This window comes from Chelonia mydas, chromosome 6, assembly GCF_015237465.2.
Source record: "Chelonia mydas isolate rCheMyd1 chromosome 6, rCheMyd1.pri.v2, whole genome shotgun sequence".
NCBI classification, from domain to species: domain Eukaryota; kingdom Metazoa; phylum Chordata; order Testudines; family Cheloniidae; genus Chelonia; species Chelonia mydas.
The window spans coordinates 15,178,082-15,199,859 of NC_051246.2; the positions used below are offsets into that span (position 1 = coordinate 15,178,082).

At 49.9% G+C, this 21,778-nt stretch overlaps 1 protein-coding gene across 1 annotated transcript; it reads left to right on the plus strand.

Annotated features, from left to right (window-relative positions):
• The first annotated feature begins 10,999 nt into the window (after positions 1 to 10,999).
• Positions 11,000 to 20,260, plus strand: LOC102936075 (lectin). Its single transcript, XM_007068457.4, has 6 exons — positions 11,000 to 11,202; positions 12,983 to 13,101; positions 16,312 to 16,458; positions 17,546 to 17,660; positions 18,684 to 18,756; positions 19,436 to 20,260. The coding sequence occupies exons 1-6, from the start codon at positions 11,154 to 11,156 to the stop codon at positions 19,455 to 19,457; spliced, it is 525 nt and encodes a 174-aa protein (XP_007068519.3). The 5' UTR covers positions 11,000 to 11,153; the 3' UTR covers positions 19,458 to 20,260.
• Positions 20,261 to 21,778: the final 1,518 nt, after the last annotated feature.

The following is a 21,778-nucleotide window of genomic DNA, read 5'->3' on the forward strand; positions in this document are numbered from 1 at the left end:
CAGCTGTGCAGATGTTGTCACTTTGTGGGCTCAGAAGCTTAGGGATTGGGGTGGGCTTCAGAGCCCAAGCCGCAACTGAACACCACTGTCTACACAGCTTCTTTTAGCAGCGTTGTGTGAACCCAAGTCTGTTGAGCTGGGCTCGGAGGCTCCTGGATCCTGGCTGTGCAGACATACCCCTGTAAGATTTTACAGACTTCAGATTACTCCTGTAGCTCTTTTCTGAACCCTTTCCAATTTTTCAACATCCTACTTGGGGATTATAGATTCATAGATATTTAGGTCAGAAGGGACCATTATGATCATCTAGTCTGACCTCCTGCACAACGCAGGCCACAGAATTTCACCCACCACTCCCCATCTAAAACCCATCACAGGCCATTGGGCCTATTTACCATGAATATTTAATTACCAAAACCATGTTATCCCATCATACCATCTCCTCCATAAACTTATCGAGTTTAATCTTAAAGCAAGATAGATCTTTTGCCCCCACTACTTCCCTCGGAAGGCTATTCCAAAACTTCACTCCTCTGATGGTTAGAAACCTTCGTCTAATTTCTAATCTAAATTTCCTAGTGGCCAGTTTATATCCATTTGTTCTTGTGTCCACATTGGTACTGAGTTTAAATAATTCCTCTCCCTCTCTGGTATTTATCCCTCTGATATATTTATAGAGAGCAATCATATCTCCCCTCAGCCTTCTTTTAGTTAGGCTAAACAAGCCAAGCTCCCTGAGTCTCCTTTCATAAGACAAGTTTTCCATTCCTCGGATCATCCTAGTAGCCCTTCTCTGTACCTGTTCCAGTTTGAATTCATCCTTCTTAAACATGGGAGACCAGAACTGCACACAGTACTCCAGGTGAGGTCTCACCAGTGCCTTATATAACGGTACTAAAACCTCCTTATCCCTACTGGAAATACCTCTCCTGATGCATCCCAAGACGACATTAGCTTTTTTCACAGCCATATCACATTGGCAGCTCATAGTCATCCTATGATCAACCAATACTCCAAGGTCCTTTTCCTCCTCCGTTACTTCTAGTTGATGCGTCCCTAGCTTATAACTAAAATTCTTGTTATTAATCCCTAAATGCATGACCTTACACTTCTCACTATTAAATTTCATCCTATTCCTATTACTCCAGTTTACAAGGTCATCCAGATCCTCCTGTAGGGTATCCCTGTCCTTCTCTAAATTAGCAATACCTCCCAGCTTTGTATCATCTGCAAACTTTATTAGCACACTCCCACTTTTTGTGCCCAGGTCAGTAATAAAAAGATTAAATAAGATTGGTCCCAAAACCGATCCCTGAGGAACTCCACTGGTAACCTCCCTCCAACTTGACAGTTCACCTTTCAGTAGGACCCGTTGTAGTCTCCCCTTTAACCAATTCCCTATCCACCTTTCAATATTCCTATTGATGCCCATCTTATCCAATTTAACTAATAATTCCCCATGTGGCACCGTATCAAACGCCTTACTAAAATCTAAGTAAATTAGATCCACTGCGTTTCCTTTATCTAAAAAATCTGTTACTTTCTCAAAGAAGGAGATCAGGTTGGTTTGGCACGATCTACCTTTTGTAAAACCATGTTGTATTTTGTCCCATTTACCATTGACTTCAATGTCCTTAACTACCTTCTCCTTCAAAATTTTTTCCAAGACCTTGCATACTACAGATGTCAAACTAACAGGCCTATAATTACTTGGATCACTTTTTTTCCCTTTCTTAAAAATAGGAACTATGTTAGCAATCCTCCAATCATACGGTACAACCCCTGAGTTTACAGATTCATTAAAAATTCTTGCTAATGGGCTTGCAATTTCTTGTGCCAATTCTTTTAATATTCTTGGATGAAGATTATCTGGGCCCCCCGATTTAGTCCCATTAAGCTGTTTGAGTTTCGCTTCTACCTCAGATATGGTGATGTCTACCTCCATATCCTCATTCCCATTTATCATGCTACCATTATCCCTAAGATCCTCTTTAGTCTTATTAAAGACTGAGGCAAAGTATTTGTTTAGATATTGGGCCATGCCTAGATTATCCTTGACCTCCACTCCATCCTCAGTTTTTAGCGGTCCCACTTCTTCTTTCTTTGTTTTCTTCCTATTTATATGACTATAGAACCTTTTACTATTGGTTTTAATTCCCTTTGCAAGGTCCAACTCTACTTGACTTTTAGCCTGTCTCACTTTATCCCTACATATTCTGACCTCAATAAGGTAGCTTGCCTTACTGATCCCTCCCTTCTTCCACTCCCTATATGCTTTCTGCTTTTTCTTAATTACCTCTCTAAGATGCTTGCTCATCCAGCTTGGTCTACAACTCCTGCCTATGAATTTTTTCCCCTTTCTTGGGATGCAGGCTTCCGATAGCTTCTGCAGCTTTAATTTAAAATAATCCCAGGCCTCCTCTACCTTTAAACCCATAAATTCTTCAGTCCAATCCACTTCCCTAACTAATTTCCTTAATTTTTGAAAGTCAGCCCTTTTGAAATCAAAAACCTTAGTTGCAGATTTATTTTTGTTAATCCTTCCATTCAGTTTGAACTGAATTAGCTCATGATCACTTGAGCCAAGATTATCCCCTACAACCATTTCCTCTATGAGGTCCTCATTACTCACCAAGACCAAATCTAAAATAGCATCCCCTCTAGTCGGTTCAGCAACTACTTGCTGAAGGAATCCATCAGCTATCGCATCTAGGAAAATCTGAGCCCTATTATTATTACTAGCACTCGTCCTCCAGTCTATATCTGGGAAGTTAAAGTCTCCCATGATCACACAGTTTCCATTAGTATTTACTTTATTAAAAACATTAAAAAGGGCTCTATCCATATCCAAATTAGATCCCGGCGGTCTATAGCACACCCCAAGCACTATCCCAGGGGAGGCTCTAATAGTTTTCTTCCCCAATTTAATTTTTGCCCAGACAGACTCAGTCATATCCATTTCATCGCTTCTTATTTCTTTACATTCTATCTCATCATTGATATACAGTGCTACTCCACCACCTTTACCAGAAGTGGACGCAGTAGCCAGTCATGGTCTCGCTAATGCACAAAGGTAACACCACCTCCCGACTCCAAGTTGATATTCCCGCTTACACAGCCAAGGTTTGCGTTTGCCTTCTTGCCTACAGCATTGCCCTGGCAGCTCATGTTCAGCTGATTATCTGCCATGAGGCTGAAGCCCTTTTCAGTGCCGCTGCTTTCCATGAGCCAGTCCAGCCGTTGTCTCCGTCCGACTTATGCCTAGATGCCTGACCTTGCATTAGGCCATGTGAAAACAGACGTTCAAAGCAGCCAACGCTGTGCTGGTGAGCCCTGTGAATGTGACCCAATGTTGGAGAGTCCGGCACTTAGGATGGAAGAATCTCATGCACTGCTACAGACTCGGGACTGAATGGCTAGGCAGCAGTTCTGCAGAAAAGGACCCACCAGTTACAGTGGACGAGAAGCTGGATATGAGTCAACAGTGTGCCCTTGTTGCCAAGAAGGCCAATGGCATTTTGGGTTGTATAAATTGGGGCACTGGAGAGATCCACACCCCAATCTCAGGGTGGAGCTGAGGTTTCACACCTACCCCCAAGATGAAATGAATCTTCTTCTCTAGGACTGTGTCTGTACCTGTATAGACTGTGTCTCTACTTCTTCTCTAGGACTGTGTCTCTAGCACTTATGTTGGCAAAACTTTTGTCGCTCAAGGGTGTGAATAAAACACCCCCCCCCCGAGCAACATAAGTGTTTCCGACAAGCGCTCGTGCGCACAGCGCTATGTGGGTGGGAGATACTCTCCCCCCAACAATGCTGCTGCCGCGCGTCCAGCTGGATTAATGCTGTTGACAGAAGAGCTCTCTGCTGTCGGCGTGGAGCGGCTCCACGAGTAAGCTTACAGCAGCGCAGGGGCATCGGTACAGCTGTGCCGCTCAGCTTGTCCATGTAGACCTGGCCCACAGGCCGCCCGACTTCAGCTAGCCGGACACGCTGCTGCGCCCACATTTTCACCCTGTCGGAGCCCTTTCAGGAGCACATTTGGGTGTGACCCCTTGTGACCTGAACAGCCAGCAAACGGGTTAATTTACAAGCCACAGACCCTGCCCACAGAAGGAACCAAAGTAACTGAAGACAGGGTTCTTGTTCACAGGCCCAAGCTGCTTTCAGCCAGCAACCCTGAGCCAGGACTTCTCTCTGGGCTCCTCCCAGGATGTCAGGACTAAGGCCCTGCAGCTGGGGTGGCTCAGGCTCCTGACAGCCTAAGGAGCTGCATCCGCTGGACCGCCTGACAGCGGGCCCCATCTGACTGGCGGAGGAAGCTAGCAGGCTGTGCTCTTAAACCCAGCAGCTGCTCACACTAGCGTTTGTCCAGTGCTGGTGCTGTCTCCTGTGCCTGTTTGTTCCCAGCCCTGCCCCTGCCTCACACCCAGCTCTGCTTTGCGGGTAACCTGGTCCTGACCGTCGGCTCCAATTTCTGACTTCAGCTCTGACATCTGGCCTCTGACTCCAGTTCTGACCTTGGGCTCCTCTTCCTGCCCATTGACTCCTGTTCCAACCACTAGGCACATCCGCCCATGTCCTGGTCTCTGACACAGGGCCTCCCCGTTCTTACTGCTGCTGCTTCGCTTCCTTTCTCTGCTTCTTCTTCGAGTGATGGTCCCTATTGTAGTCCACTGGAGGGGTACGAGCCACGTGCCCGGAGCCGGAGCTGTTCAAAGTAGTCGTGTCCATTGGTCTGCGCATGCGCCCTTGTACTGCTTCATGGTTTAGACCAAGGGGTGGGGCCAACTGGCTGCGCCTTCAGTTCCTTCTCACTGCCACATGATCCGAGTCGGAGCTTCTGCCGTTCTCTCGTCCCTTGTGACGCACTTTCCAAACATAGCAAAAAAGACTGTTCTATTCTTGCTCCTAGTTAGCATCTGTCAGGGTTCCCTCCCCACTCTGAACTCTAGGGTACAGATGTGGGGACCCGCAAGAAAGACCCCCTAAGCTTATTTCTACCAGCTTAGGTTAAAAACTTTCCCAAGGCACAAATTCTTCCTTGTCCTTGGCCGGGATTGCTGCCAACACCAAGTGAGTTAGACAAAGATTCAGGAAAAGGAGCACTTGGAGTTCCTGTTTCCCCAAAATATCCCCCCAAGCCCCTTCATCCCCTTTTCTGGGGAGGCTTGAGAATCATATACCAACCAAATAGGTAAACAAGGTGAGCGCAGACCAGACCCTTGAGTTTTTACACCAATCAGGTTTTTAAAAACAGAACTTTATTATAAAGAAAAAGTAAAAGAAGCACCTCTGTAAAATCAGGTTGGAAGATAATTTTACAGGGTAGTAAGATTTAAAACACAAAGGATTCCCCTCTAGGCAAAACTTTAAGGTTATAAAAAACAAGAATAAACCTCCCTCATAGCATAGGGAAAATTCACAAGCTAAAACAAAAGATAATCTAATGCATTTCCTTGCTTTACTTACAATTTTTGTTATCTAGATGCTTATTCCAGGTAGGGTTTTAGGAGATGGTTTTTCCTGCCCTGGTCCCTCTCTGTCCCGGAGAGAACAACAAAAGACCGCACAAACAAAACCTGCCCCCACAGATTTGAAAGGATCTTCTTCCCTTATTGGTCCTTTTGGTCCGGTGCCAACCAGGTTATTTGAGCTTCTTAACCCCTTACAGTTAAAGGAGGGATTTTATGCTGTCCTTAGCTGTATGTTTATGACAGCATCTACTTGGTTTTGTGGCAGTTTTTAGTGTTAGTGATATTTTCTTAGTGTTTAAAGAGTTTGGGACACTGCTTCGGCAATTTTTCCTGCCAACTCCCCCCTCCCCGCACCCATGCCTGGGAACTTTATTATGCTGAAGGCACCTAAACTTGTCTCACCCTCACGCACACACCCAGGTCAAACAACAGCCCGTGGAACCCCTGACCACACAGCACTAGTTTCTGGGCGGACTCCACTGTGCCTTGTTTTAGGTGGGGCTCCGTAACTGTCTCTTACAGCTGTCTTAAATGTATGGTGCTTTCACATCCATCAGTTTCAATGAGGTTTTAACCTGACCCATCGCATTATTGCAGGTCTGTGTTTCACAGAATAGTAAGGCCTCAGCTGTTTCCCCCCTCAATCTGCTTTCTTACTTTCCAGCATCTCACCACCTTCTTCAAGTCTCTCTTCTTCTCCCTCCTTCTCAGCTTTCATTTTGTGCAGATCGATAAGGGGTTAACTGAGTCCAGGTCTACACTACAGACCTATATTGGTATAACTGATTTAGTTGGGGATTTAGCTGATGGGAGAAACCCTCCCATAGGTGTAGGAGCATCTTCGCTGAAGTGCTATCTAGGCTCTACGTTCTGCTCTTTTCGCTGCTGCAGTTCTTGGGAGAGCCCTGCGGTTCCATGGATACCGATTATATCTGCAGATATCCACCTCCGCAGATATAAATTTGTATCCGCGCAGAGCTCTACCCATCAACATGGCAGGTGGATTAACTATGCTGATGGGAGAAACCCTCCCATAGGTGTAGGAGCATCTTCGCTGAAGTGCTATCTGCACCAATGCAGCATTAGACCTGCCCTGAATATCCCGAACCTAACACTGACACACTGTTACGTTTAGTTACTTTCTAGTCCCTGACTCCACTAAATAGCGACAAACACTTTGGCCCAAAGGGACATCTCTATAATAAGATCCCAGGATTGTGACTCAGTCTTTGCATGTCACTTGGAAGCCTAGATTGCCTGAGTACGTGTGAAGCAATGGAAACAGTTATAAACATGGTTACGAGTTCTCCTTTTGTTTATAGGTTCAATAATCACTGGGATTTGCAGCTGTTATCCAGTTTTTAAGTTCTCAGACATTTTCAGCTTTTTTTACTCACTTCTTTATAAATCAAACCCATGTGACCGCAAGGGCCTGCAGATTGTTTTAAAACAATATTTCCCTTCAATGTTTCCGGATATCCTTTGAGATAAATTTATTTTGTTTTTCAACTTAATCCCAGAAAGAGAGAGAACACTGCTGAACTTTTCCATCTGTCGTTTAACCCGTTCTGCCAGATGGTCTGGATCTTCAACTGCTCTTTAGAATATACTGAATGAGAGGACAATGGTAGCAAAGCTCTCTGTGTTGGAGAGCATAGGTTGGTATTTGTTGCACGGGAGGTATTGGTTGGCTAAGTGCTACTTCTCTGAGTTGTGCAGGCAGAGTCTCAGGGTTGCAGGCACAGAAAGGAGAGTTAGCAGTGCAATTATTCTCCCACTCACACCATAGTGGCTCAACAGTGTGATTGCAAGCCACAATCCCCTCCTTGATGATTTTTTTAGTGCAGATTTTATGTACAGCATCTTGATGGCTTTTCCCTGGACAGTTGAATGTAGTTGCATCAGAAATGGCCTTTCTTTGGCTCTTCACACGATTCCTTAACTTGCATGGGGGCAGCAGGAATATAAATGTCACTGCTTCTCTTCCAAACAATCTCCCCTTCGCCACCCCCACCCGCCATGGCTACAGTCTCCAGGATTTTACCAATCCCAAATTAGCTCTCTGCAGATAACGTGGACAATTTTCAGGTCAAAAGGTAACACATTTTACCTAAAGATCATAGAATCATAGAATATCAGGGTTGGAAGAGACCTCAGGAGGTCATCTAGTCCAACCCCCTGCTCAAAGCAGGACCGATCCCCAATTAAATTATCCCAGCCAGGGCTTTGTCAAGCCTGACCTTAAAAACCTCAAAGGAAGGAGATTCCACCACCTCCCTAGGTAACGCATTCCAGTGTTGCACCACCCTCCTAGTGAAAAAGTTTTTCCTAATATCCAACCTAAATCTCCCCCACTGCAACTTGAGACCATTACTCCTTGTTCTGTCATCTGCTACCACTCAGAACAGTATAGAGCCATCCTCTTTGGAACCCCCTTTCAGGTAGTTGAAAGCAGCTATCAAATCCTCCCTCATTCTTCTCTTCCGTAGACTAAACATCCCCAGTTCCCTCAGCCTCTCCTCATAAGTCATGTGTTCCAGTCCCCTAATCATTTTTGTTGCCCTCCGCTGGACACTATCCAATTTTTCCACATCCTTCTTGTAGTGGGGGCCGAAAACTGGACACAGTACTCCAGATGAGGCCTCACCAGTGTCGAATAGAGGGGAACGATCACATCCCTCGATCTGCTGGCAATGCCCCTACTTATACATCCCAAAATGCCATTGGCCTTCTTGGCAACAAGGGCACACTGCTGACTCATATCCAGCTTCTCGTCTACTGTAACCCCGAGGTCGTTTTCTGCAGAACCGCTGCCGAGCCATTCAGTCCCTAGTCTGTAGCGGTGCATGGGATTCTTCCATCCTAAGTGCAGGACTCTGCACTTGTCCTTGTTGAACCTCATCAGATTTCTTTTGGCCCAATCCTCCAATTTGTCTAGGGCCCTCTGTATCCTATCCCTACCCTCCAGCGTATCTACCTCTCCTCCCAGTTTAGTGTCATCTGCAAACTTGCTGAGGGTGCAATCCACACCATCCTCCAGATCATTTATGAAGATATTGAACAAAACCGGCCCCAGGACCGACCCTTGGGGCACCCCACTTGATACCGGCTGAAAACTAGACATAGAGCCATTGATCACTACCTGTTGAGCCCGACAATCTAGACAGCTTTCTATCCACCTAATAGTCCATTCATCCAGCCCATACTTCTTTAACTTGCTGGCAAGAATACTGCGGGAGACAGTGTCAAAAGCTTTGCTAAAGTCAAGGAACAACACGTCCACTGCTTTCCCCTCATCCACAGAGCCAGTTATCTCGTCATAGAAGGCAATTAGATTAGTCAGGCATGACCTTCCCTTGGTGAATCCATGCTGACTGTTCCTGATCACTTTCCTCTCCTCTAAGTGCTTCAGAATTGATTCCTTGAGGACATGCTCCATGATTTTTCCAGGGACTGAGGTGAGGCTGACTGGCCTGTAGTTCCCAGGATCCTCCTCCTTCCCTTTTTTAAAGATGGGCACTACATTAGCCTTTTTCCAGTCGTCCGGGACTTCCCCCGATAGCCATGAGTTTTCAAAGATAATGGCCAATGGCTCTGCAATCACATCCGCCAACTCCTTTAGCACTCTCGGATGCAACGCATCCGGCCCCATGGATTTGTGCACGTCCAGCTTTTCTAAATAGTCCCAATCCACTTCTTTCTCCACAGAGGGCTGGTCACCTCCTCCCCATGCTGTGCTGCCCAGTGCAGTAGTCTGGGAGCTGACCTTGTTCGTGAAGACAGAGGCAAAAAAAGCATTGAGTACATTAGCTTTTTCAACATCCTCTCTCACTAGGTTGCCTCCCTCATTCAGTAAGGGGCCCACACTTTCCTTGACTTTCTTCTTGTTGCTAACATACCTGAAGAAACCCTTCTTGTTACTCTTAACATCTCTTGCTAGCTGCAACTCCAGGTGTGATTTGGCCTTCCTGATTTCACTCCTGCATGCCTGAGCAATATTTTTATACTCTTCTCTGGTCGTTTGTCCAATCTTCCACTTCTTGTAAGCTTCTTTTTTGTGTTTAAGATCAGCAAGGATTTCACTGTTAAGCCAAGCTGGTCGCCTGCCATATTTACTATTCTTTCTACACATCGGGATGGTTCGTCCCTGTAACCTCAATAGGGATTCCTTGAAATACAGCCAGCTCTCCTGGACTCCTTTCTCCTTCATGTTAGTCCCCCAGGGGATCCTACCCATCAGTTCCCTGAGGGAGTCGAAGTCTGCTTCCCTGAAGTCCAGGGTCCGTATTCTGCTGCTTACCTTTCTTCCCTGTGTCAGGATCCTGAACTCAACCAACTCATGGTCACTGCCTCCCAGATTCCCATCCACTTTTGCTTCCCCCACTAATTCTTCCCGGTTTGTGAGCAGCAGGTCAAGAAAAGCTCCCCCCCTAGTTGGTTCCTCTAGCACTTGCACCAGGAAATTGTCCCCTACATTATCCAAAAACTTCCTGGATTGTCTATGCACTGCTGTAGTGCTCTCCCAACAGATATCAGGAAGATTAAAGTCGCCCATGAGAACCAAGGCGTGCGATCTAGTAGCTTCTGCGAGTTGCCGGTAGAAAGCCTCATCCACTTCATCCCCCTGGTCCGGTGGTCTATAGCAGACTCCCACCACTACCTCACTCTTGTTGCTCACACTTCTAAACTTAATCCAGAGACACTCAGGTTTTTCTGCAGATTCATACCAGAGCTCTGAGCAGTCATACTGCTCCCTTACATACAGTGCTACTCCTCCACCTTTTCTGCCCTGCCTGTCCTTCCTGAACAGTTTACATCCATCCATGACAGTACTCCACTCATGTGAGTTATCCCACCAAGTCTCTGTTATTCTCTGTTATGTCATGGTCACTGCCTCCCAGGTTCCCATCCACTTTAGCTTCCCCTACTAATTCTTCCCAGTTTGTGAGCAGCAGGTCAAGAAGAGCTCTGCCCCTAGTTGGTTCCTCCAGCACTTGCACCAGGAAATTGTCCCCTACATTTTCCAAAATCTTCCGGGATTGATGCTATTGTGTGTTGTTTTTTAACCAGTGTGTCTACCCAATTTCTGTCCTCCCCATCCAAATTGCTCTCCTTAGTTAAAAGTAGGCTTGGGGGGAACTCATCCCAGTGGGTATGATCCATGTGCACACTTCCCTTTAAGAGCTGAATTTTCCACTGCCGGGCTTCTGCTTTCTCTCTTTTCCACCTGTGCAGCCACTCTGCCCTCCCCTAACAGCAAAGAAAGGAATTGCAGGATGTGGGGTGGCTATTGCTCAGGTCCCAGGGAGATTTCCTTGTGCCTTCTCTCTCCCATGTTGTCCAGTTTCCTGCCTGAAGACAACTAGTACATTTGCCCACCACAAGAAAGTGAGCAGCTGCAGGGCTTACTCCACTGGCCTCCATGTGGAGAGAGGGTTAAACCAGGCTGTTGGAGCCAGAAGGGACACAGCAGGAACACAGAGAAAGGTCAGAGGAGCGGGATTTCCTGTGATGAATCACAGCTGTGCAGATACAAAACTGATACAAAAGTTCCTGCATCCATTTGTGTCCTCATTATTCCACCGTGAGCAAAGCGAGAGAGCCCAACCCGAGGGGAGTCTCTGCTAGCCAGAGGGTCTGTTGGGATTTGCCTGCTGACCCCCATCCTCACCAGAGATGGAGCCCAGGACATCCCTCTACCTCGTGCTCATCTTCATTGCCTGGGGTGAGTTGGGTTATCCTTCCCTGCTGCTAACCCCCAGCCCAACCACAGTGTTCTCTAGGCACCACCACCTGACCGAGACAGCCTCATGGAGTCCATGGGGAGCCCTGGTCCTGGTAGAGAGATGTCTTCACCACGCACCCCTTCTGCCAGCTCAGCACCCACTGCTTCCCCTTGCTGGATTTTGGCAAAGAGTCCAAGGACTGAGAGGTCCATGGGGTCTGAACACTTCACTCACCCCAGGCTTGAGAGCTGGAAGGTGAAGCAGAGGGCATCTGGCTCCCTGTCTTCTCCTCTTCCTCCCACCTCTCACCCTAACCTTGAAGCTTCGTTTGTCTCCCCATCCCACTTGTGCCCTTTTCCATGCACCTCTGCCTGGAATGACCTCCCTCTTCCTATGCACCCAGAGTTTCCTCTGTCCAACAAAGTCATCCTAACTCCATGCTTGGGAGGAACTCCCTGTGAACATGCACAAAACTGCCTCCTTGTCTTCCTTCAAAATTCTCCCCTGCCATGACAGCTACAAAAACTTGACATCAGTTATGCCACTGGCATGCTGAGACCCCTGCCCAATCTGGTCACATTATTTCCTTGTACTCCTCCATACAGCTGCAACCAGCTCTTGGCCTAGGTTGTAAGCTTTTGGGGCAGGCTGTCTGCTGCTTCTTTGTACAGTGCCTAGTGCAACGGGGTCTTGGTCCATGAAGAGAGCTCCGAGCCGCTCCCATAATATAATTAATCATAATAATAAAAGCATCAGCGGGATTAATCTGCCACAGAGTCAGGGCTGGCACAGGTTCAGCGCCCCCTTCTGGAGCAAAAGGGGGAAGCAGTGTGCCAACTGATTCAGGTCCCACTCTGCTCGCTGGGCAGCCCAGCTCTTCACTGCCACAAGTTAGCTCTAAATAACGTGGTTCATATTATTTTAATTTCCTTCCACCCAAAACTCTTCTCCGTTCCCTTCTTCCTCAGGTCATGATGGATTCTCCATCACTGGCCATTTCAAAATCAAGATTGGATGCTTCCCGAGAGATCTGCTGTAGGAATTATTTCAGGGCAATTCTCTGACTTGTGTTATCCAGGCAGTAACACTAGATATCACCATGGTTTCTTCTGGACTTGGCAGCTATGAATCTTGTCTGTCACCACCTTTTATGTTTGTTCCATGTAGTTTTTAAGCAAGGGACCCCTTCTTTTTCATTCACTGTAAAGCACGAAGCAAAATGCTGCTGCTATATTAATAATTATTGTGTATGAAAAACTACTATTGATAAATGAAGCAATCGGTGAAAATCATTAACAATTATAGCAACCCCTAGCTCACTCTTCTCCCTGCATGAGGGTAATGATACTGCTATGGTGGTGCCACCAGATGGTGCTGTTACACACAATCTTAGCATGTGAGCCAGAGTACAGTCTTGGCAGACATAGTCTTTTTAGTTTTGTAATGCAGTTTATTTTTGGTGGGCAACTGTTGCAAAGAGCAGGAGGGTTTGTTGCTCCCTGGGAACCTGGCACTGATGAGTGGACTGAGATCCCTGACAGAGGGGCTTGGATGTGTGCTGTTTGTGACCACCTCTGTTCCAGGACTGCTGGTGCATAAATGTAAATAAACAAGGTGCACTAAGAAACTACTCAGACTCCGTATCACTGATTTCTCCTGCAATGAGCAATTGGTGTAGTATTTACCTGCCTTTGGGACCAATGCGTGAAATATGCTGCACTAATGTTTTATTCTCTCTTGCATGCTTATTGCACTTGTGGTTCCCAATCTTGACACTAGGTGCCTGCTCCCAGGAGAATTGTCTCTGCACCCGTGGCTTTTGTGCTGAAGGCTGGGTGCAGTATCAAGACGCCTGCTATAAGGCTGTGATGGAACCGACGAAGTGGCCCGAAGCTGAGGCAAGTCTGAATGCAGGGAGGCAGCAAGGCCTAGTGGAAAGAGCCCCAGCCTGGGACATAGGAGAGCTGGATTCTATTCCCAGCACTGGTTTTCTGGGTGACCTAGGGCAAGTCACTCTCCTCTCTGTGCCTCAGTTTCCCAATCTGTAAAATGTAAAGATACTGACTTCCTTTGTAAAGTGCTTTGAGATCTTTTAACAGTGCACGGCCTCTGCTCCTATCTTTTTCTGAGTGCACAAAGCACTTGGAGATGCTCTGCTTGGGAACACTACGTGTAGCTGATTTACTGCAGTGATCACCAAACCATCGATTATGATCGACTGGTTGATCCTGGAGCCTCTGCCAGTTGATCGCAATCTCTGGGCCACTAAAAGTCCCATGGCACAGCGGGGCTCAGGCAAGCTGCCTGTCTTCTGTGGCCCCACACTGCTTCCAGTAGCTGCTGGCTGCTGGCACGTGTCCGTGGCCCCTGGGGAGCAGGGGAAAGCAGCTCCGGGAACTGGCCAATGGGAGCTGCGGGGGTGGTGCTTGTGGTCAGGGGCAATGCACAGAGATCCGCTGCCCTCCTCCCCCCAAGGGGCATGCAGAGATGTGCCAGCAGCCACCCGCTTCCGGGAGTGGTGTGGTACCATGGCAGGCAGGCAGCCTGCCTGAGCCCTGCTGTGCCACCTACCAGGAGCCACCTCTGGTAAGTGCCTCCTGGATGGAGCCTGTACCTTGTACCCCCTCCTGCACCCCAAACTCCTGCCCCAGGCTGGAGCCCCTCCTGCACCCAACCTCCCTCCCAGAGCCCACACCCCTCATCCCCTCCTGCACCCCAATCCTCTGCACCAGCCCAGAGCCCCCTCCTGCACCAAACTCCCTCCCACCACCCTCACCCCCTCATTCACCCCAACACTCTGCCCCAGCCTGGAGCCCACTCCTGCATGCTATCTCACGCCCAGAGATTGCATCCCTCACTCCTGCACCCCAACCCCCTGCTCCAGGCTCAGCCTGGAGCCCCCTCCCACACTCGGAACCCCTCAGCTCCAGTCCAGAGTCTGCACCCCCTCCTGCACTGCACCCCCACCCCCTGCCCCAGCCTGGTGAAAGTGAGTGAGGGTTGGGGAGAGCAAGCAACAGAGTGAGGAGGGGATGGAGTGAGCAGGATGGGGCCTCGGGGAAGGGGTGGGGCCTTGGGGAAGGGGTGGGGTAAATCCTGGGTTGATCTTAAATTCAAAAAGGGATCTTGTGTGTAAAAAGTTTGGAGACCACTGATTTACAGTGTTCCCGCCTCACCTTTTCAGCAGAGTGCAGCACCTTATCTGCACTAGCTCATAATCCTCAGTGCCTTAGAGCAAGGACTGGAGAGGGAGGAGCGCTCTCCCTCAGAGATCTTGCCTGGGACTAATGCTGAGGGTATGTCTACACTGCGATTAAAAACCCCACTGCACAGTGTCTGAGCCCAGGTCAGCAGACTCGGGCTTGCAAGACAACAAATAGCTTTGTAGCTATTCAGGCTTGAGCTGGAGCCCAGCTCTGAAACCTTCCCCCTTCGCAGAGTTTCAGAGCTGGACTGATGATGGAGCCTGATCGTCTACACTGCAATTTAAAGCTCCGTAGCCCGAGCCTCAGGATCCCAAGTCAGCTGAGCTGGGCCAGCCATGGCCATGCTCTAGGTCTTTGATTGCAGCGCAGACACTCTCCCCTGGCACTTCCTTCCTGGGCCTTTTCTGCTTTCTGGGCAAATGGGCTCATTAGCCCTGTCTGTCTGCAGCCCATCTCTGATCTGTCAATTAGGCACAGCTCTGCCCCTCCGGTTTACTCTGGGGCTAGTTAATTGGTGCTCCGGTGGTCAGAGGGCTGGTGCAGCTGCTGTCGCCCAGCGCTCTGGCCCAGATCGGTGGATGAGAAGCACTTTACAAGCGCTAGGGAGTATTAACAGCTGGGCTTCTTTGCTGAGCGGGGAGAGAGGGAGGGGTCAGGAAATGCTCTTGAGGGCACGTTACTAAGGGCTGGATTCTGGCCAGCCCCAGGTGGTGCTGTACGTGGTTCCCTTGAGATCAGTGGCACTGTTGGTGGAGTGGGCTCCTGTGCAGCGTCTGTTCAAAGGGGTCCACTGACGTCTCTCTTTAAATCCTGAGCCATGTGAGTGAATCTGCTCCTTAAGCAGCTGGTGTGACCCCTGCTAGGGGGAATCTTGGAATCCCTCCTCCGCCACACTAACAAGTCTGGGGGAATTTCCCAGCCTTCCAGATGGCCTCTGTTCACCTCCTCTAAACATTCCTCCAATGGCCATTATTCCCCTCCCACCAAGATCTCTGAATCCATAAGCTTATACTCCGCTCGAGGGCATTTCTCCGTGGGTCTGTCTGTCTGCAACGTGATAACACTTGAAGGCCGCATGCCATCTGTCCCAATACGTCACGGAACTGTCCAGGCATCGATGCCCAGAGTTCTATTGACCTGGGGGAAAATCAGAAAAAACAAAAAAGGGGGAAATGGAGGACACAGGGCCAGTCTTTGCCATCTGGTTAGCAGAGCAGGTAGCTACAACCACCGCCTCTCGAATTGTTGGTGGATGGCAGCCATTAACACCTTCCGGCATCACACAGCTCCTGATCTTAGCTCTGCCTGTCCTCCCCACAGACTTTTCAAATGTTGACACTCTGAGCCTGTGCCTACACCAAGAGTGGTGGAAACCTCTAAAAGGGGGGGGGGGCATAGGTGCCCGAACCATGGCCCCGCCCCCCACACTGCCCCTTCCTCAGAGACCCCGCTCCTGTGCTAGCCCTTCCCCCACTAGGCCACGGCTCCACATGGCTTCTTCCCTCACTTTTAAAAGTGGGGGGCATGTCCCCTTGCCCCCCTCCCCCACATTCTGGCACCCCAGTCTTCACTCAAAATACTATAATGGCACAACTTACTACCGCTGCGGGAGGGGTGCTTTGTCCCTGTAGCAAATGGACAAGTCCCCTCCCTGTGGCGGAAACCAAGATCTGAGAAGCTACGAGACTTGCCCAAGGCCATCTGGTGAGTCTGTGGCAGAACTGGGAATTCAGCCCATCTCTCTTCATGGCTAGCCCACTGCCTCAACGACAAGACCACTCTCCTTCTCTAGGGCCCTGACCCACTGATGTTCACAGGCCCTTTTTCATTGATTTCTCAGTGTTTTGGGTCAGGTGTGCAGGTTGCAGCCTTGTGTGAGCTGTCCTTGCGGTGCCTTTTCAGGTGGCGTGTCAAAGCCTTGGCAGGAACTCCCATCTGGCCTCCATCCACAGCGCAGAGGAAAATGACTTCATCTTTCACCTGATGGGCAAGCCGCTGGATTACACTAAAGGGCAGGCCTACTGGATCGGCGCACATGACACTTTCAAGGTAGCTCCTGCCTCACCCGTCTGGCACAACCCACGATCAGAGCAACTGCAACTTCAGAGCAATTGCCAGGGACGGAGAGTCAGACTGGCCTTTCCACTTATACCCGGGGACATCCGTGGAGTTGAGAGAAGAATTTGGCTTCCTGTGTCTAAAGTTGTGGGCTTGTTATTTCAATCTGAAGTAGAGCAATGAGTGTTTGCCTGGATTAAGCCCCAGGAGTCCTCAGTTCTATTCTTGGCTCTGCCACTGGGGTGGATTTAGGCAAGTCACAGCCTCTCCTTGTGCCTCAGTTTCCCCATCTGTAAAATTAGGATAACACTACTGACCTGCTCTGTAAAGTGTTTTGAGCTCTACTAATGAAAAGTGCGAGAAAAGAGGTAGATGTTACTGTTCCTGAGCTGCAAAGCATGCTGGGACACAGGGTGTAGAAAAGGTGCAGTGGAAACTACGGCTGTTTTGTCACTGCCGCCCTCCGGCTGATGTTCACTCTCTAAGAACCAGGCCCTGCCGTCTGAGCTTGCAGGAGAGCTGGGGCTGGGCATGGCATGGCTGCTGCATGTTGGGAAGACGTGTTGCGATCTGGTGGAGGCTGGTGCGATCCCAAAGTGGAGGTGACACTGGCACGCAATGATGAACGCAGTGCCAGCTTAGGGCTGCAGCTGAGGGTTATAACAGAGCTGATTCCAAGCCAGGTCGGCGCTGCTCACTCTGCCAGCCCGACAGACAGAAGGATGGCCCAGCGCTTAGGGCAGTGCAAGGGGACTTGAGAGTCCTGGGTTCAGTTCCTGGGTCTGCCACTGTCTCCCTGTGTGACCTTGGTGCAGTCACTTAATCTACCCTGTGCTGAGTTCCCCTATCTGTAACATGGGGAGGACCCTTCCCCACTCTCCGGGGTGGTGTGAGGCTGACTCTGTCTGTGCTGGAGAGGGCTGCAGTGAGGAAAGACATGGGGACACCTAGAGAAGGGACCTCCACAGCTGGGATATTAGGGGCAGCTGAGGTGTTAGAGACAATGCTGATTCTTGAGTGGCTATTGCTCCACTCCTGGCCCCTGGTTCAGTCACTAACACCATCACCTTTTCCCTAGGAGGGGTCTTTCATGTGGACGGATGGTTCCAAATACAATTTCAAGACATTTCCTGCAGACCAGCCCGATGGCCTCCCGGGAGAAAACTACCTGGGCTCCTGGATCCTGGAAAAAGGTGGGAGCTTTGTCCTGGGATGGTGTGTGTGTGTGTGCGCGCGTGTGTGTGTGTGTGTGCGGGGGGGGCGGGGGCAGATGCTTGGTGGCTCTGTTTGGTCAGGGCTGGCTCATTATCTCAACCCCCTGACTCTTACCAGAAGATCATCGCCCAGCTTCAGTTCCTGCTGGTTGGCTGGACCATCCGATCAAAGCATTGAGCTGTCTGGTTTGGTCCCCTACCCCTGCCCTAGCAGCTCAGTCCACTGACCTCTGCCTCTGACTGTCTCTGACTAGGGCTTACGCCAAATGCTTCGGAGGAAGACAACCCCTGCCTCCCCCCTCCCAAGACCACCCCAATCCAAACAAAAGCCCATCCTAGTGGCTGGCCAGTTTCCTGGGGAGAGCCCTCCCCAATACACCCCGATCAGTGATCAGCACATGCACGTAAGCCTGAGGACTGACAATTCCAGTGCATTGTGACCCACTTTCAAAGTGAACTCCACAAATGGAACAGTGTGTGATCACCTCGGACTGGGATCAGCTCCGGCCTGCCCCATGTGCCCTCAGGTATACCACAGCTACATGGATGGAAACAGGGGATGTGTAGTGGGGTCAAGCAGGGTCGCACCCACCCGCCCCAGATTTGCTGCTTGGCTTGTACTGAGCATGCTCAGTAACACTACTGAAGCTGGCTGCCCTCACTCCCCCCCCCCCCCCACTATTGGCAGGCATGGGTCACCCAGTTACACCAATTTGCACTGGAGAAATTGAGGACCCAAGATGCAAGGTGGCAATGGAGCAGGGCAATGTTGCTCTCAGCCTTTCTTTTCAGGCCTCATCTAAGTTCCCACTAGGGTTTTCCACTATTTATCTATCTATCTATCTTTCTATCACCCCAGTCATGACCCAACAGATGCCCGCACAGGTAGAGTGGTGACATTAGCTCTCACATGCAGATGACTTTCCTAGTCATGGATGTGCCTGTTCCTGCCAGCGGGCGGTTTGTTCCTGGGTTGATTCCTTCTGATTCCGTCTCTTTCAGGCTTCGTCACCTGGAACGACTTTAGCGGCAGCTGGTCCTTCCCGTTCGTTTGCAAATACACCCTGCGGAACAGGTACCATCCAGCTTTGCTCCCACCAGGGCGGGCTCTTCTCCAGACAGGCAAACTCTAGCAGTGGCTGAAGGTGTCCCGGTGACTGTTCAGGCACCCACGGGGCCCTGTTGTTGTTTATATTGCACTTGTGCTCAGACTGTGCCAGCCACTGTACAAACACGGAGGAAGACACAGTCTGTCCCAGTGAGCTCCACATACAGCGATGGCAGTGTCCTGCCTGCATACCGCCTGCTCGGGAAGAGACGTCTCTAGGGAGCTTAGTCTCCAGGGCTCCTCTGGCCCAAGGGTGGGTGACTCCTGTGAGATGGGCACCATCCTCTCAGGCTGAGATCCTCCAGCTCAGGCAGGAGCCACTAAACCGCCTTCAGACAGGAGCATCTTTAGTTACTGCTGACCTGAAACTGGCCATACTGGCATTAAAGCCTCAAATGGGAAAGGCCCCGTATCCCCTTCCCTGACCCCCCTAAACCCGCCAGGACCACTGCCCTGGGGCCACATTGGAGCTAGCACCCCCTACAGGGCAAAGGCCCCATGTCCCATTTCCCATCCCCTGAACCAGCACCCTGGGGCCAGATCAGAACTGGCGCCCCTAGAGAGGAAAGGTCCCAGCCACATCTGGGCACCACAACCAACAGCTGTTTCTCTTCCTCTTTTGCATGGGCAATGCCTGTTCCCACAGCTTCAGGGACCAATCCTGGTAACAGGGTGTGGTGGAAGACATGGCCTGTATCCTGCAGTGGAGGCTGCGTCACCTTCCTATGCTGTAGCTTCACATCTGGAACCAATTACTGCTGTGTCCTTATCCCGTCTTTTGTGTCCTTGGTAGAACTGGGCAAATAATAGGTCTTGGGGTTTGCTGAGAATTCTGAAAAATTGGGGTGGGGGGGTAAATGTTTAAAAAATATTCTGCAAATGGAGAAGTGGGGGAATCATTTTGCACCAGACGAAAATTTTGTTTTGAGTGTGACCATTTAAAAACTTTGTTTGTTTGTAATCAAACTAAAGGCCATTTCAAAAGGAAAAGTAGTTTCAGACCAAACACGCCAAACGTTTAGATTTGTTCAGGTTGGTTTTTAGTTTTGACAGACACACTTTAGTGAAGCCAAAACAATTCACCAAATGGTTCGGTTTCACCAAATCTGCATTTTTCACCGGAAAAGGGGCTGGTCTGAAAAATGTCACCCAACTGGATTCCCCCTCGGTCCCAGCTGGCGGGCGCCTGCTGGGAGACACTTTCCAATGGGAACCTGCAGCAGGCCTGAGGCAGGGGGAACAAGGGTCACAGTCTCTTTGGACTCCAGAGCCACCCAGCTGTACACTGCGCTCTCACTGGCATGGCATCATTCGGCGATTCTGCTGACACAAGCTTAACGAGCTCCCTGCTCCGATCCCTGCTTGTCTTTCTCCCTCCCCTTCCTCCTGCTTTATACATGTACCAGGTCATTCATACAAATGTTCTGGGCTAAAACAAAATGATCAATAAAAAAGCTGCGCGCCCAGAGAACGAATGTAGTAGTCATTGTACAGCGCCTGGCACAATGGGGTCCTGTCCATGGGTGGGGCACCCAAATGCTACCGTAATACACCTAATAATGTGCAGCGCCTGCACCATGGGTCCTGTCCATGACTGGATCTCCCAGGTGATCTCTCGTCATACACCTAATAAGGTACCGCACCTGGCACCATGGGCCCTGTCCCTGACTGGGGCTCGCAGGTACTACTGTAATACATCTAATAAAGTGCAGTGCCTGGCACAATGCGGTCCTGGTCCATGACTGGGGCGCTCGGGTGCTACCATAATACACCTAATAAATAATAATGCCCGTGACAATGTGGAGGCTGTAAGGCTCAGTTCTGCTCCTGAATGGTTGATGTTTTTAACCTTCAAAGTGAGGTGGGGTGGGGGGAGGAAAGGGCAGCGACCTGTGGGGAAAGGTTTATAAAACCACAGCAGCTTTGCCAGGTGGAACACTCACTTGCCGCGTTGCTTGGGGATAAGCCAGGCTTCCAGATTTCCTCTTGACTCTCTGAGATTTCAAGGGACAGGGCGATTTCTACCCTCTCCCCTAGCTGAATTTCCCATCTCAAGTCACCAACACGACCCAACGGGGCTCTGCTGAATCCCTGAGGTGGAATTGCTCTGGCAAGCGTTGGGCTGCGTCCACTCTTGACCATAACCACAATGGACTGAACCCCAGGGCCCTTATCCAGCCGGTGACACTGGGGCTTTTGCCTGGCTAAGGGATGTGTGAAATCTGCAGGCCCAACCTTACAGCCTCATGTTACAAGGTGCCCCGTATGGAGACTCTTCTTCTGCAGGGAGGCAGCGTTTACTCCACGGCAGAAAAATGAGGGGCTCATCCTCTTCAGCCCACCTGGATCCCCACCTGCATCAGGCCATTGGAAGACTGAGGCTGACTTGATGGCAGCCTTTACATTCTGCCCAGGGGAGAACAGCCCAGGTATCGACGGGGTCTCTAACCTGGTGGAGAAAGGCAGCACAAGAACCAACAGCTGGAAGGTTAAAGCCAGACACACATGAGTTAGAAACAAGGCATGGATGTTTGCCAGGCTGGGTGAGTAACCCTGGCACAGCCTGCCAAGGGAAGGGGGGGGCCTTCAAACTCAGTCGGGAGGCCTTGGGGGAAGATGCTTCAGCCAGACACTTGTTACTGGGTGCAGGGCAGGGGGAAATGGGTGAACTTTGAGGCCTGTGATATACAGGAGTTCAGACTCGATGATCTAATGGTCCCTTCAGGCCTTAAACTCCATGACTCTCTGCAAGGCACTGCACACATAGGCTCGCTGGGTAGGTCTGCGCTGGATCTTGGGCTCCTATGGCTCTTCTCCAGGCCCCGGACAGCCAGCAGAGGGACACCTCAACCAACATCTGCCCCACAAGGGGCACCTCAGGAAAATCAGTGCGGTCTCTGGAGCAGTCTCCAGGAAGCCGGTGGGGGGTGATTTGTGCCCCCTGTGACAAGGTGTGATTCACCACAGTGGCACCTCTTGCTGGCAGGTT